The sequence below is a fragment of the Ranitomeya variabilis genome, chromosome 2 (assembly GCF_051348905.1).
Source record: "Ranitomeya variabilis isolate aRanVar5 chromosome 2, aRanVar5.hap1, whole genome shotgun sequence".
Lineage (NCBI taxonomy): Eukaryota > Metazoa > Chordata > Amphibia > Anura > Dendrobatidae > Ranitomeya > Ranitomeya variabilis.
Genome location: NC_135233.1, coordinates 335,377,449 through 335,392,833, shown reverse-complemented (window position 1 = coordinate 335,392,833; position 15,385 = coordinate 335,377,449). Strand labels below are relative to the sequence as shown.

General features: G+C 40.5%; 1 protein-coding gene across 5 annotated transcripts in view; it reads left to right on the top strand.

Moving 5' to 3' along the window:
- DOCK11 (dedicator of cytokinesis 11) overlaps positions 1 to 15,385 on the top strand; it is a 395,594-nt gene that overhangs the window by 159,809 nt on the left and 220,400 nt on the right. For 3 of the 5 annotated variants that reach the window (XM_077285358.1, XM_077285357.1, XM_077285360.1), the window contains exon 31: positions 1,821 to 1,859. The exons of the other annotated variants lie outside the window; for them this stretch is intronic. In XM_077285358.1, coding sequence (XP_077141473.1) covers positions 1,821 to 1,859 — 39 coding nt within the window. The remainder of the gene's footprint in view (positions 1 to 1,820; positions 1,860 to 15,385) is intronic. 5 annotated transcript variants of the gene reach the window in all.

Below are 15,385 nucleotides of genomic sequence, written 5' to 3'. Positions count from 1 at the left end.
TAAAAAAAAACAAACAGTACATACTTACATTCCGGTGTCTGTCCCCCTGCGTTCTGCTTCTCTCCACTGTGTAAGCGCCATAGCCGGAAAGCACAGCGGTGACGTCACCGCTGTGCTCGCTTTCTGGCTGGCCGGCGCTCACAGTGCAGAGAAGCTGAGACGCCGGAGGACAGACACCGGAATGTAAGTATGTACTGTTTGTTTTTTTTACGTTTACGCTGGTAACCACGGTAAACATCGGGTTACTAAGCGTGGCCCTGCGCTTAGTTACCCGATGTTTACCCTGGTTACAAGCGAACACATCGCTGGATCGCTGTCACACACAACGATCCAGCGATGTCAGCGGGTGATCAAGCGACGAAAGAAAGTTCCATACAATCTGCTACGACGTACGATTCTCAGCAGGATCCCTGATCGCTGCTGCGTGTCAGACACTGCGAGATCGTATGGATATCGCTAGAACGTCACGAATCGTACCGTCGTAGCGATCAAAATGGCACTGTGTGACGGTACCCTAAGCTGCAACAGAAAACACAGTCCCATGTAAAAAATGATATCCTTTTTTGTGTAAGCGTTCTATTAAAAAAATCTTAAGATGGAATTAAAGTTTTATAGATGCATATCATAATATTTTGAAGTTTCTATGCAATAAAATAATTTCCCTTTTGCTTCTGTAATATGATGCTGCAATATCCTACACCACCGCTATTAGCTAGTAAACATTGAAGAGTGTGCAATGCGTGCACAAGTGCCAGCGCCCCTTCAGAGTTGGAGCCCTGCTCTTCTGACATTGACCCTTGTAAAGCACCACTGTATTGCTACGTTATGGCTTTACTGTGTAAAGAAATTGTATCATATGGTAAATACACAAGTAACAGATCTAGTGTGTATTTGTATTTTTTGTTTGTATTTATTATTTATTTTAGTTTTGGACAAAATGTCTGTATTCGGTGGAATTTTTCTTCAGTAATGGTTTTCTTAAAGAGGACCTTTCACCAGTTTCAGCATGTTAAACTGGCCACATCATGGAATAGCGGCCGCAGAGCTTATTAAACCACCTGTCAGTTGGATTTCATCTTCCAAACTATTTATATGCACATTTAGCTCTTTCAAGGACAAGTCCATCAATACTTTACATGGTGGTCACTTCATTCCTCCGTTACTGAGAAATCAGTTTTGATAGTTTTATGTATTTGAGACTGTAGATTTGTCATTCCAGCTCTATTCCCCTTCCTGCTTGACAGATGGCAGCCAGTCAATCAGGGTGAGGTGCTGCTGGGCGTGCAATAGAGCTGGAGTGACAGAGGCTTCAGATCTACAGTAGCTCACACTCATTTGCATATCAATTCGAACATAGATTTCTAGATACTGGAATATTAAAATAATTTGCCTTCTTTCTTCGCAATTTCTTATCATAATAGATACCCATGAGTTTTAAAGATAAGAAGGATTTTGTGTGCTTCAAGAGTAGCTGGGAGACCTCATGCTGCAGCCAAAACTGTTCCTTCCTCTCTGTCTGCAATACCAGCTGAAAAAAAAATCAATTTTACCCTTTTGTTTGCTTAACCTTATCTGTAAGTCACCTGCCACAGATCCCTGTGTCCCTTTTCTCACCAAGACTTCCAATGCTGTATAGGTTGCTAGGTAGCTTATCGAGGAGGTACAAATACTATCACCTCTTTCCTGATCCCAAATTGACTAAGTTAATTGTTTCTTCTGTGCCTTGTACTAGTCCTGCTGATAAAGATATTGTACCCAATTATTTACTGTATCATTAAATTATTTTATACTTTTACCTTTTGTTTTCACAAAACCATTAGATTTGTTATCATATGCTGTGGAGCGGTTCACATCTGTAGGTAGGTTGGTAATGTTAATTCACTTCCATAATGAAATGATTCCATAACTGCTGATCCACGTTCCACTCACTAATTCTCACTAACATTACAGCAAACAGATGGCTTCTCTTACTACTAACATGGCTAACAGCTGAATAAAAAAGACAAGCTGGCTGCTGATTTTGATGCTGAAAGTGCATAGTCTCCAACCAAAAGAAATCTGTCTCATTGACCAAGCAGTCTGATCTCGTCAGCATCATTATATAGGGCAGGAGGAGATAAGCAGGTTCATATAGAGGTCTATAGGGAAAGATTTTTGTCTTATATTCACATGTCCAGTTGTACGTTTGTAACCGATCCAGTAATAAAAAATAAACAAAAACTGGATCAATTACAAACTGAGGAAAAAAAGAGATCCACACTTTGGTTTTTGTTTTCCATTTGTAACAGATTAGTTTTATTAGCTGTTTTTCTGAAGACCCCTAGTGTTATGTTCATGTACAGTATTGAAAGGGAAACTGTCAGCAGGTTTTTGGTATTTAATCTGAGAGCAGCATAATATAGTGCAAGAGTCTGATTCCAGGGATGTGTCACTTATTAGGTTGTGTTTTGAAGTTTCAATCAGTGTATCAGCAGGAGATTATCACTGCCTGACTACGTCTCACGTGCAGGCTAGTCATGCTAATAAGTGTAACCCCGCTCCCATCCACTGATTGGCAGCTTGCTCATAATGCAGTGTACAAAGGATGCTGCCAATCAGTGGTGAGGACGGAGTTATACAGAGATCAGCATTCTGACCACATCTGCTACATCTACAACAGAGAAAACAGGGATTATACTGGGATAAATATGGAGGAGTACATGGCAGCAGGTTTACTAGTCCTCTTGTGATAATCTCCTGCTGATAAACCAGTGATCTTATTAAAACTACAGCAAGCAGCCCAGTAAGTGACACATTGCTGGAATAAGGCTCTCTGCCTCTACATCATACTGCTCTCAGATAACATAGCGAAAAGATGCTGACAGATTCCCCTTTAACCCCTTAATGACCAGAGGTATTTTTGTTTTTGCATTTTCATTTTTGCTCCCCTTCTTCCCAGAGCCTTAACCTGTTTATTTTTTGGTCAAAATGGCCATGTTAGGGCTTGTTTTTTCGCGGGACAAGTTGTATTTTTTAACAACACCATTGGTTTTAACATATTGTGTACTGAAAAACGGGAAAAGAATTCCAAGTGAAACGAAATTGCAAATAAGTGCAATCCCACAGTTGTTTTATTTTTGTTTTTTTTACCATGTTCACTAAATGCTAAAACTGACCTGCCATTATGATTCTCCAGGTCATTACGAGTTCATAGATACCAAACATGTCTAGGTTCTTTTTAATTTAAGTGGTGATAAAAATTCTAAAGTTTGTTTAAAAAATTGCCCCATTTTCCAGTACCTGTAGCGTCTTCATTTTTCGTGATCTCGGGTTGGGTGAGGGCTTATTTTTTTGCATGTTGAGCTGACGTTTTTAATGATACCATTCTGGTGCAGATATGATCTTTTGATCGCCCGTTATTGCATTTTAATGCAATGTTGTGGTAACCAAAAAAAGTAATTTTGGTGTTTTTACTGTTTTTTCTCGTTACGCCATTTAGTGATTAGGTTATTTCTTTTTTATATTGATAGAGCGGGCGATTATGTGTATATTTGATTTTTTTCAATTTTTTTTATTTTGAATGGGGCAAAAGGGGGGTGATTTGAACTTTTATAATTTTTTTATTTTTTTTATATTTTTAAAAACATTTGTTTTTTACTTTATGCATGCTTCAATAGTCTCCATTGGAGACTAGAAGCTGCCATAACCCGATCAGCTCTGCTACATACAGGCGATGATCAGATGAGTGTCGACCACCTGCCGGTGCACATAGCAATCTGGCTATAATAACCATAGAGGTCTGCTGGACACCTCTGGTTGTCATGCCGACCCATCGGTGACCCGCAATCTCACCGATGGGCGAAATTTCCGGTTTGCTTGCCAGAAGCACGAGCTAAATGCCACTGTCAGAGATTGACAGCGGCATTTAAGGGGTTAACAGCTGCTGGTGGATCGCGATTCAACCCGCGACTGTTGCGAGCACATGTCAGCTGTTTATATCAGCTGACATGTGCCCGGAAAGGTGCGGGCTCCGGTGCTGAGGGGAGTCCGACATCGGCGTACTATATGGCTATGTGCCCACGTTGCAGAAATGCTGCGGAAATGTCCACAGCATTTCCGCAACTCCCTGCCGCGGGTAAAACGCATGTGGAATTCGCATGCGTTTTCCCGCAAAACACAAGCGTTTTGCAAGCGTTTTTAGCTTGCAGAATGCTTGCGTTTTCCAAGTGATGCTTCAAATCAAAAGTGATTGACAGGTTGGTCACATTTGTCAAGCATAGTGCATGCGTAAAGCCACATAGCCACATCTGTAAAGTGAGCATTTCAATGCAATCCTATGGTGGCTGAATCACCACGATTCTGCAGAAATAATGAACATGCTGTGGATTTTACCGCTATGCGATTCTGCAATTGGAAAATCCGCAGCATGGGCACAGCAACTGCGGAATCCCATAGGATTGCATGGGAATGCGTTTTTTAAGCGTTTCCGATGCAGCAAAAACGCGGTGGAAACGCATAAAAAACGCAACGTGGGCATACAGCTTTTACACCCGATGTTGGAAAGGGATTACAGAGTAACCATCATTTACATTTTTATTTTAAAAAATCAGTAGTATTCATGAGAACAAGAGAATTCATAATATATCTTATCAGGGAAATCTGCTTTTTTACCTGCTAGTACTTTTCTTTTCAAAATTCTCATTTCCAGGTAAAATCTGTATACACTGAAGGCAGATTTTTACATTACTCAGATAGGAGATGGCAGGTGCTACTGATAAGATTCTAAGTAGAAGGGATGAGCTCAGCCTCTAGCTCCTCCCTCTCTGAACCTCCTATCTACAAAGAATCTTATCAGCAGCAACTGTTATTTAACCCCTGGGTCATTTTCCATTTTTGCGTTTTCGTTTTTTGCTCCCCTTCATTACGAGTTCACAGACACCAAACATGTTTAGGTTCTTTTTTATTGAAGTGGTGAAAACAAAAGTCAAAAAGTTGTTGGAAAAAAAATGGCACCATTTTCCGAAACCTGTAGTGTCTCCATTTTTCATGATCTGGGTCTGGGTGAGGGCTTATTTTTGTGCGCCTATCTGACGTTTTTATTGATACAATTTTGATGTACATACAATGTTTTGATCACCCGTTATTGAATTTTATTGCAATGTAGCGGCAACCAAGAAAAATTAATTCTGGCGTTTTGAATTTGTTTCTCGTTACGCTGTTTAGCGATCGGGTTAATTATTTTTTTTATATTGATAGATCGGGTAATTCTGAAGTGGACGATACCAAATATGTGTATTAGGGTGTTTCATTTTTCCGAAGTTATGATTTTCTTATGACTTTGCTTGAATCCTTGGTCTAAGTCATCTAAAAGATCCATGTAAAAAATTTTAGCGAAATCAATTAATATTTAGAGGTTGCACACTTTGATCACTTTTATCTGAAAGTACTGAAATATATCATCGACATCACACTAATGTGTATGTTGTGTTTCTATTATGTTTTGCGGGTAGTTTAACTGAAAAAGAGTACTAGAAAGGGAATTTGGTTACTTGAAAAGGTGCCTGGTGGTGAATTTTTGGGAGCTCGACTCCCAAGGAACACGTGCTTTTAGTTTTTATTTACCATCACAAGGAAATGAAAGAAACACTCTCGTGTGCTGCTAAATCCACAAGTATTAAACTACAGGAAGTGTGGAAGAAAGCAAGTATCCCTGTCATGACAGGGGAGAATATCCAAACTCGTATACAGAACTTATACAAGGAATATCAACATCTGGGTAAAGAGAAATCAAGAAACATTAACAAAGTAAATATAAAGCAGCAGATTTGGAAAGGTGATCTTGTTGAGCTATTTGATATTGCCAGGCAAAATGTGATCTCCATGAATAGCGTACTAGAAGACGATAAAGCATTCCTCATGTCACAAAGAGAGGATTATATGAGTTTATCAATGAGTGGTGTAGATAAGGTTCTTGCCTCACAAATTAAAAAGAAGAAAATAAATACAGAAAAAAGGAGGCATACAAGATGAAACATTATAAAGAAATCGCCAAAATGAACAAGACTGTTATAGTGGAACACTCAGTCTCATCTCCATCATCAGCAATTCACGAAGTGGACAAATTTTCTGCACCACCAGTGAAAAAATCTTGTGCAGGTCGTAGATTAAAACCTCTTGATTACACACTCACGGCTACATGGGATCGAGAACAACTCTCCTTTCGACAAGCAAGTACTTCATTTATTGCAACTGCAGAAAGCCTTGGTCACAATTTTTCATGCATTTCCATATCTCCATCTACCGTTTTCCGAGCTCGGGCGATTAACAGAAGACAAATGGCTGAGAACATGGAAAAGTCACTGTTTGAAAATCCTCCTCATTTAATCTTACATTGGGATAGTGAATTGTTGCCTGAGGGAGTGTCAAAACTCTAGAAGATAGAGTTGCTGTTCTTGAAACTGGAAAATATTTTGAGCATTTGCTTGGCGTACCTGTTGCCCAGAAAGGTACTGGTGAGCTAATGGCTGAAGTTGTTATTCAGGAGGTGGACCGATTCATGCTGCGTGACCGTATCATTGGTATATCTTTCGATACAACTGCATCTAATACAGGAATGATCCAAAGAGCATGTATCAGAATTGAAACAGAATTTGGGTGACCATTGTTGTGGTTGGCTTGCCGCCACCACACCCACAAATTAATCTTGAAAGGAGTGTTTGGTAACTGTTGTAACATACCATCAAGTGGTCCTGACATCCAGATTTTCCGAAAGTTCCAAAATCAGTGGAATTCAGTTGATATGTCCTATTCCACTGTAATAATTATAGGGGATAACTCAGGAGACTCTTTGCGTGGAACAAGACAACTACAGGACACAGTTTTAGAAGTGGTAAAGTCTATATTATCACACGGTGATTCAAACAGGTGCAGAGAGAAACTCAAGTCCACAACACTTGGTGTAAATATTAAACGCAGCTTAGCAGTCTATAAGAAACTTCAGAGGAAAATGCAATCAAGCAGAAAGTCTATGAAGCACAGCTATTCTTGAGGATACTTGACACAAATAAATACTTGTCTTAGTCCAAACACAGATAGATAAGCTTATAAGGCAGTTCAAATCATATCTTAGCTCAACCAGGGAGGCCTGATTAATAGTCTCAGGTTTTTGCAGAGCAGAAACAGCTTACATGTCCAGCAAATGCAGATGGAAGTAAACACGAGCAGCAGATGAAGGAGGATTACTGGAAACTGGTGTATGCAGCAGGATCTCAGAGCAGAGTAGCAGGATCACCACACAGGTTCACAGGAGCAGGTATATAGCCAGGGAGTAATCAGAGCTCAGGAGCTGGATGCAAGGCAGAATACTCTAGCACAGACTGAAGGCTGGGGTGGAGTTTTATAGCAGGAAGACACAGTGCACATGAGACCAAAGACGCCATCTTGGAAAAGGGCAGTAATGCACAAAAGGTAAAAAATGTTCAGAGTCCTGACATCCACGATGTTAGATGAAGAAAATCCCATTCAAGGTTTTCTAGAAGAACAATGTGTCAAAATAGTGGACTACCTCAACAATGTCTTGCAAGATGGCAGTCATCCAAGAGAAGATTACAAAGAGCTATTAGAACTATCATTTCTATATCTTGGAGGTTGGGATGAAAACTATTTCAAATTTAGGATTCCAGGCGCTCTGACTGAAGCAAAGTGGATGGCAAAGGCCATATATGTACTCAAAATTATGCTATTCACTAAACAACTGCAAATTTTTAATACCGAATTGAAAGGAATAAGAAAAGTAGTGTGTTTTGTCTGTCTAATATATGTCCGCTTTTGGCACGAGGCAGTTGTAAGTCGATGGGCTCCAAAGAATGATTTGGAGATGCTACAGCTTTTGCAATATTATCCAGATAAAGATGTCAGAGAAAGTGCCCTCACAGTGGCTAAGAGTCACATTTGGTATCTGTCAGAAACTAACATAGGATTGGCATTTTTGGGTGAACGTATCAGTCAGTCTGAGAGGATAAAATGTTTGAAAATTTAAGAATGAAACCTGCAAAGAAAAAAAAGCTGAAACAGTTGGCAGGTAAAAAACTAGTTTTTGAAGGAAAAGACTCAGCGATTTTGTTACAAGTAAAGCAAAGACATTCTTTGAATTGAATTTTGGGATCCACGATGTAGAAGAATATTGCAGTGATACACTAAGAAGCTCCATCAATGCTCTTAAGGTGCTGAATGACACCACGGAAAGGGGCATTGCTCTGATAAAGAAGTTTAACCCCTTAACGACCGCCGATACGCCTTTTAACGGCGGCCGCTAAGGGTACTTAATCCACAGCGCCGTTAATTAACGGCGCTGTGGAAAAAGTGAATAGCGCCCCCCAGAGTCGGATTTTCTCTGGGGTCTCGGTTGCCGAGGGTAGCCGAGACCCCAGAGAACATGATTCGGGGGGGTTTTACCGACCCCCGAGTTGCGATCGCCGGTAATTAACCGTTTACCGGCGGTCGCAACAAAAAAAAAAAAACGCGATTTGCTGTTTAATTTCTCTGTCCTCCGATGTGATCGCACATCGGAGGACAGAGAAATGTGGTCCCCGATGGCCCCCAATAGCCCCCCAATACTCACCTACCTCCCCCGGTGCTCCTCGTGTCTCCCCATGGGCGCCGCCATCTTTTTTCCGGGAAAAAATGGCGGGCGCACGCGCAGTGCGCCCGCCGCCCGGCACCCGGAAGATCTTTGGGGTCTCGGCTGCCGGGGGTAGCCGAGACCCCAAAGAACATGATCGGGGTCGGTTTGCACCGACCCCTGCTTTGCGATCGCCGGTAATTAACAGTTTACCGGCGACCGCAAAAAAAAAAAAAAAAGCGATCAGTTATTTCTCTGTCCTCTGATGTGATCGCACATCAGAGGACAGAGAAATAGGGGGATTCGGGGACCCTATCATACTCACCCGGGGTCCCTGGGTCCTCTTCTGTCTTCTCCTGCCAGCCGGCTTTTTCATCATGGCGGGCGCATGCGCAGTGCGCCCGCCATCTGCTGCCATCTGCCGGCCGGCAGGAGAAGACAAGTTGGGGCTAAAATTAGGGTTAGAGTTAGGGTTAGGGCTAGGGTTAGGGTTAGGCTACTTTCACACTAGCGTTTTTTGGCTTCCGTCGCAATGCGTCGTTGGAGAAAAAACGCATCCTGCAAAAGTGCTTGCAGGATGCGTTTTTTCTCCATTGGCTTGCATTAGCGACGCATTGCGACGGATTGCCACATGTCGCATCCGTCGTGCGACGGATGCGTCGTGCTTTGGCGGACCGTCGACACAAAAAAAACTATATGTAACTTTTTTGTGCGACGTGTCCGCCATTTCCGACCGCGCATACGTGGCCGGAACTCCGCCCCCGCCTCCCCGCACCTCACAATGGGGCAGCGGATGCGTTGAAAAAACAGCATCCGCTGCACCCGTTGTGCGGCGCTTACAACGCTAGCGTCGGTACGTCGGCCCGACACACTGCGATGGGCCGAGTACGACGCTAGTGTGAAAGTAGCCTTAGGCTTCTTTCACACTTGCGTCGGTACGGGGCGGTCGCAATGCGTCGGCCCGATGTACCGACGCACGTTGTGAAAATTGTGCACAACGTGGGCAGCGGATGCAGTTTTTCAACGCATCCGCTGCCCAGTCTATGTCCTGGGGAGGAGGGGGCAGAGTTACGGCCACGCATGCGCGGAAATGGCGGACGCGACGTACAAAAAAAAGGTTACATTGAACTTTTTTTGTGACGACAGGGGCTAAAGTTATGGTTAGGGTTGGGGCTAAAGTTAGGGTTGGGGCTAAAGTTAGGGTTAGAGTTGGGATTAGGGTTAGGGTTTGGATTAGGGTTAGGATTAGTGTTACGTTTGGGATTAGGGTTGGGATTAGGGTTAGGGTTGGGATTAGGGTTAGGGGTGTGTTGGATTTAGGGTTTTGATTAGGGTTATGGTTAGGGTTGAGATTAGGGCTGTTTTGGGTTTAGGGTTGTGATTATCGTTAGGGTTGTGATTAGGATTATGGATCGGGTTGAGATTAGGGTTAGGGGTGTGTTGGGGTTAGGGTTGGAGTTAGAATTGGGGGGTTTCCACTGTTAAGGTACATCAGGGGGTCTCCAAACACGACAGCCAATTTTGCGCTAAAAAAGTCAAATGGTACTCCCTCCCTTCTGAGCTCTGCCGTGCGCCCAAACAGTGGTTTACCCCCACATATGGGGCATCAGCGTACTCGGGATAAATTGGACAACAACTTTTGGGGTCCAATTTCTCCTGTTACCCTTGTGAAAATAAAAACTTGGGGGTAAAAATCTTTTTTGTTGGAAAAAAAAATATTTTTTTATTTTCACTACTCTGCATTATAAACTTCTGTGAAGCACTTGAGCTTTCAAAGTTCTCACCACATATCTAGATAAGTTCCTTAGGGGTCTAGTTTCCAACATTTGGTCACTTGTGGGGGTTTCTACTGTTTAGGTACATTAGGGGTCTGCAAACGCAACATAACGCCCGCAGACAATTCTATCAAAGTCTGCATTCCAAAATGGCGCTCCTTCCCTTCCGAGCTCTGCCGTGCGCCCAAACAGTGGTTTACCCCCACATATGGGGTACCAGCATACTCAGGACAAATTGGACAACAACTTTTGGGGTCCAATTTCTCTTGTTACCCTTGTGAAAATAAAAACTTGGGGGCTAAAAAATCTTTATTGTTAAAAAATATATATTTGTTATTTTCACGACTCTGCATTATAAACTTCTGTGATGCACTTGGGCATTCAAAGTTCTCACTACACATCTAGATAAGTTCCATGGGGGGTCTAGTTTCCAAAATGGGGTCACTTTTGGGGGGTTTCTACTGTTTAGGCACATCAGGGGCTCTCCAAACGCGACATGGCGTCCGATCTCAATTCCAGTCAATTTTGCATTGAAAAGTCAAATGGCGCTCCTTTGCTTCCGAGCTCAGCCATGCGCCCAAACAGTGGTTTACCCCCACATATGGGGTGTCAGCGTACTCAAGACAAATTGTACAACAGCTTCTGGGGTCCATTTTCTCCTGTTACCCTTGGTAAAATAAAAATTTGGAGGCAAAAAGATCATTTTTGTAGAAAAAATGTGATTTTTTTATTTTCACGGCTCTACGTTATAAACTTCTGTGAAGCACCTGGGGGTTTAAAGTGCTCACCACACATCTAGATAAGTTCCTTAAGGGGTCTAGTTTCCAAAATGGTGTCATATGTGGGGGGTCTCTACTGTTTAGGCACATCAGCGGCTCTCCAAACGTGACATGGCGTCCGATCTCAATTCCAGCCAATTCTACATTGAAAAAGTAAAACGACACTCCTTCTCTTCCAAGCTCTGCGGTGCGCCCAAACAGTGGTTTACCCCCATATATGGGGTATAGACGTACTCAGGAGAAATTGCACAACAACTTTTGTGGTCTAATTTCTCCTGTTACCCTTGTGAAAATAAAAATTTGGGGGCAAAAAGATCATTTTTGTAGAAAAAATGAGATTTTTTATTTTCACGGCTCTACGTTATAAACTTCTGTGAAGCACTTGGGGGTTCAAAGTGCTCACCACACATCTAGATAAGTTCCTTAAGGGGTCTAGTTTCCAAAATGGTATCACTTTTGGGGGGTTTCCACTGTTTAGGCACATCAGGGACTCTCCAAACGCGACATGGCATCCGATCTCAATTCCAGCCAATTCTGCATTGAAAAAGTCAAACGGTGCTCCTTCACTTCCAAGCTCTGCGGTGCGCCCAAACAGTGGTTTACGTCCACATATGGGGTATCGACGTACTCAGGAGAAATTGCACAACAACTTTTGTGGTCTAATTTCTCCTGTTACCCTTGTGAAAATAAGAATTTGTGGGCGAAAAAATCATTTTTGTGAAAACAAATGCGATTTTTTTATTTTCACGGCTCTACGTTATAAACTTCTGTGAAGCACTTGGGGGTTCAAAGTGCTCACCACACATCTAGATAAGTTCCTTGGGGGGTCTAGTTTCCAAAATGGTGTCACTTGTGGGGGGTTTCCACTGTTTAGGCACATTAGGGGCTCTCCAAACGCGACATGGCGTCCGATCTCAATTCCAGCCAATTCTGCATTGAAACAGTCAAACGGTGCTCCTTCACTTCCAAGCTCTGCGGTGCGCCCAAACAGTGGTTTACCTCCACATATGGGGTATCGGCGTACTCAGGAAAAATTGCACAACAAAATTTTTGGTTACATTTCTGTTTTTACACTTGTGAAAATTAAAAAAAATGGTTCTGAAGTAAAATGTTTGCAAAAAAAAGTTAAATGTTCATTTTTTTCTTCCACATTGTTTTAGTTCCTGTGAAGTACGTAAAGGGTTAATAAACTTCTTGAATGTGGTTTTGAGCAGCTTGAGGGGTGCAGTTTTTAGAATGGTGTCACACTTGGTTATTTTCTATCATATAGACCCCTCAAAATCACTTCAAAGGTGACGTGGTCCCTAAAAAAAACATGGTGTTGTAAAAATGAGAAATTGCTGGTCAACTTTTAACCCTTATAACTCCCTAACAAAAAAAAAAATTGTTTCCAAAATTGTGCTGATGTAAAGTAGACATGTGAGAAATGTTATTTATTAACTATTTTTTGTGACATATCTCTCTGATTTAAGTTTGAAAATTGCAAAATTTTAAAAATTTTCGCCATATTTCCATTTTTTTCATAAATAATCGCAAGTAATATCGAAGAAATGTTACCACTAACTTGAAGTACAACATGTCACGAAAAAACAATCTCAGAATCAGCGGGATCCGATAAAGCGTTCCAGAGTTATAACCTCATAAAGTGACACTGGTCAGAATTGTAAAAATTGGCTCGGTCATTAAGTACCAAATTGGCTCTGTCACTAAGGGGTTAATAATTCAATCAGAGATGAACAACAGAAACAGTTCTTGTTAAGAGTTGTCGAGTATCATAGAAAAGCCGTCACCAAGCGAACAAAAGAAGGAGTTGCATCTTTCACAGCACATTGTTTTAATGATTTAATACGTATGATACTGCCTATCAATGTTACTGTTTATTGTCACTATTATTCTAAGTTTTTAATTGTTTGAATTTCTAATAAAAAATACTTAACATTGAAAATCTGTTTTTTTTGCGTACTTTTATTAAACTGATAAAAGTGTTCAACCTCTAAACATTGTTCGAACATCTTGAAATTTGGCATATATACTTTTTACATTAGTGAGACTCGGGGCATAAGCAAAGTCTGCAAAAATTTGACATTTTAATTTTTACCATACAAAATGAAACACCCTAATATATATATTTGATTTTTTTTATTGTTTTATTTTGAATGGGGCAAAAAGAGGGTGATTTTAACTTTCAGATTTTTTTTAATATTTGTAAAAACATATTTTTTTAAAACTTATTGCATGCTTCAATATTCTCCATGGGAGACTAGAAGGTGCAGTACTTTGATCACCTCTGCTACACACAGGCGATGATCAGATCGGCATTTAACTAGTTGACAGCCACAGGTGGATCGCTATTCCACCCGCTTCTGTTGCGGGCACATGTCAGCTGTATAGATCAGCTACATGTTCCTGGAAAAGTGCGGGCTCTGGCGCTGAGACCGCACCAAACAGGGGGAACCCGACGTGTGTATTATAACGGCACATGTCGGAAAGGGGTTAATATCTCAGTAATATAAAAATCCCTCTTCACTGGGTAGAGATTGTACCCGGATATTAGAATTTTGAAAATTAAAGTATAGTACTAGCGAGGAAAGAAGCAAATTTCTCTGATAAGATACATTACAAATTTTCTTATTTTCCTGTGTACTATTGATTTATGGAATAGAAATTAAAATGACATTATCAATTTAAAAAATGGATCAATTAATGGATGACATAACAGATGACCATGAGTTATGATCTGTTTCCTATAGACTTTATTTCTTAAAAAAAAAAAAAAAAAAAAACAGATCCAGTTGCTATTAATTTTTTTGGGCAATGCAAAAACGTTGTGCACATTACATTTTTTTGTTTCAGTAAATAAATAGATTGTAATGAAATTGAAGACACTTTAGAATATTTCAAGTACATGGATCCTTTGCTTAATATTTTAGGTTTGTTTTTGTCATCCCAAAACTGATCTAAAATGGAAATAACTACTAGACATGTGAACATAGCCTTAGATCTCTTTCTTGGCTCAGACATCCATGAGACTTCTTTATCAGTGACTGACAGCTATCTCTACATATGCATGCTCCATAGAGAAGGCTGTCAGTCACTGATAAGACTGGCCACTTGACTTCTGAGTCAAGAATGAGCAGATATCTAAACTATTAAAATACAGATTATATAAAAATAAATGCTGTCACAAATACTATATATCAATCTGTGCAGCTCATCCTATTCTATGAAAACATGGCAGAATATTGAATATTTTTGTTGCTCAAAAAAAGTGAGTGAAATACCTCGTAAAAATCACTGAGCTCCCCCAATTCTGATGATTTTTTTACACCTTGCCCCGCATCACTGCATTGCGGCGATATTCAGATTTGTTGCTTTTATTTTAAATTTTTGCTTGGAGACTAACTGGGGGTTCCTTCTGAGTCTTCATTGCGGGCATGTGCTTTCAGATCTCCCTCCCAGAAGCTGCCAATCACAGCTTGTCAGCTGAGCAGAGATTTCACATAATGCGTTCCAAATGAGACAAATGTGAATATCTTTGCAAAGGAGCAACGCTGCACAAAATGGAAAAATGGGCAGAATCAGGGATGCTCGTGGATTTTTTGCAAGGTATCTGACTGATTTTTTTTTTTTTTTTTTTTTAGCAAGTGACAGGTCCTCTTAATTATCACTGTGCTTTAGAAAAGAGTGATTTATAAATGCACAAGTAAAAAAAAAAAAAAAAGAATCAAGCCATGGATTGCTTCATCTGAGCTTGACAAATTATGTTATAACTTCAGAGAACAGCATTTGTTTCTTTGATTAACAACCATATTTACCTTATGCGTTCTAGATGTTTTTTATTATTATATGTTTTTATGATCTCCATATTGGTATGTTAAGTGTCCTTTATCAACATAGATAAAGGGAGACGTGGAACATGTCTCCCTTTAAATGAAATATGTCAAGTGCAATGCACTTCTGAACCAATTTCCAGTATTCCATAAATACTCCTGCATATGCAAAGGAAATTTACTGTTGAAGTTGCTCATTAGTACTGTCACATAAAAAGAATCTAATACGGTAGTTTAGGATACATACTTTTTATGATTGCATTACTGCAGATATAATTACTTTTTCCAGATTGCAGTGTGTGTATAGCACAGGTCAAAAGTAATGCTTTTTCAGGTATTCAGTTTGCAGCTGAAAGATCTCATTAACTTATTAAAAATTAACTTTTAATCAAATATTTAATA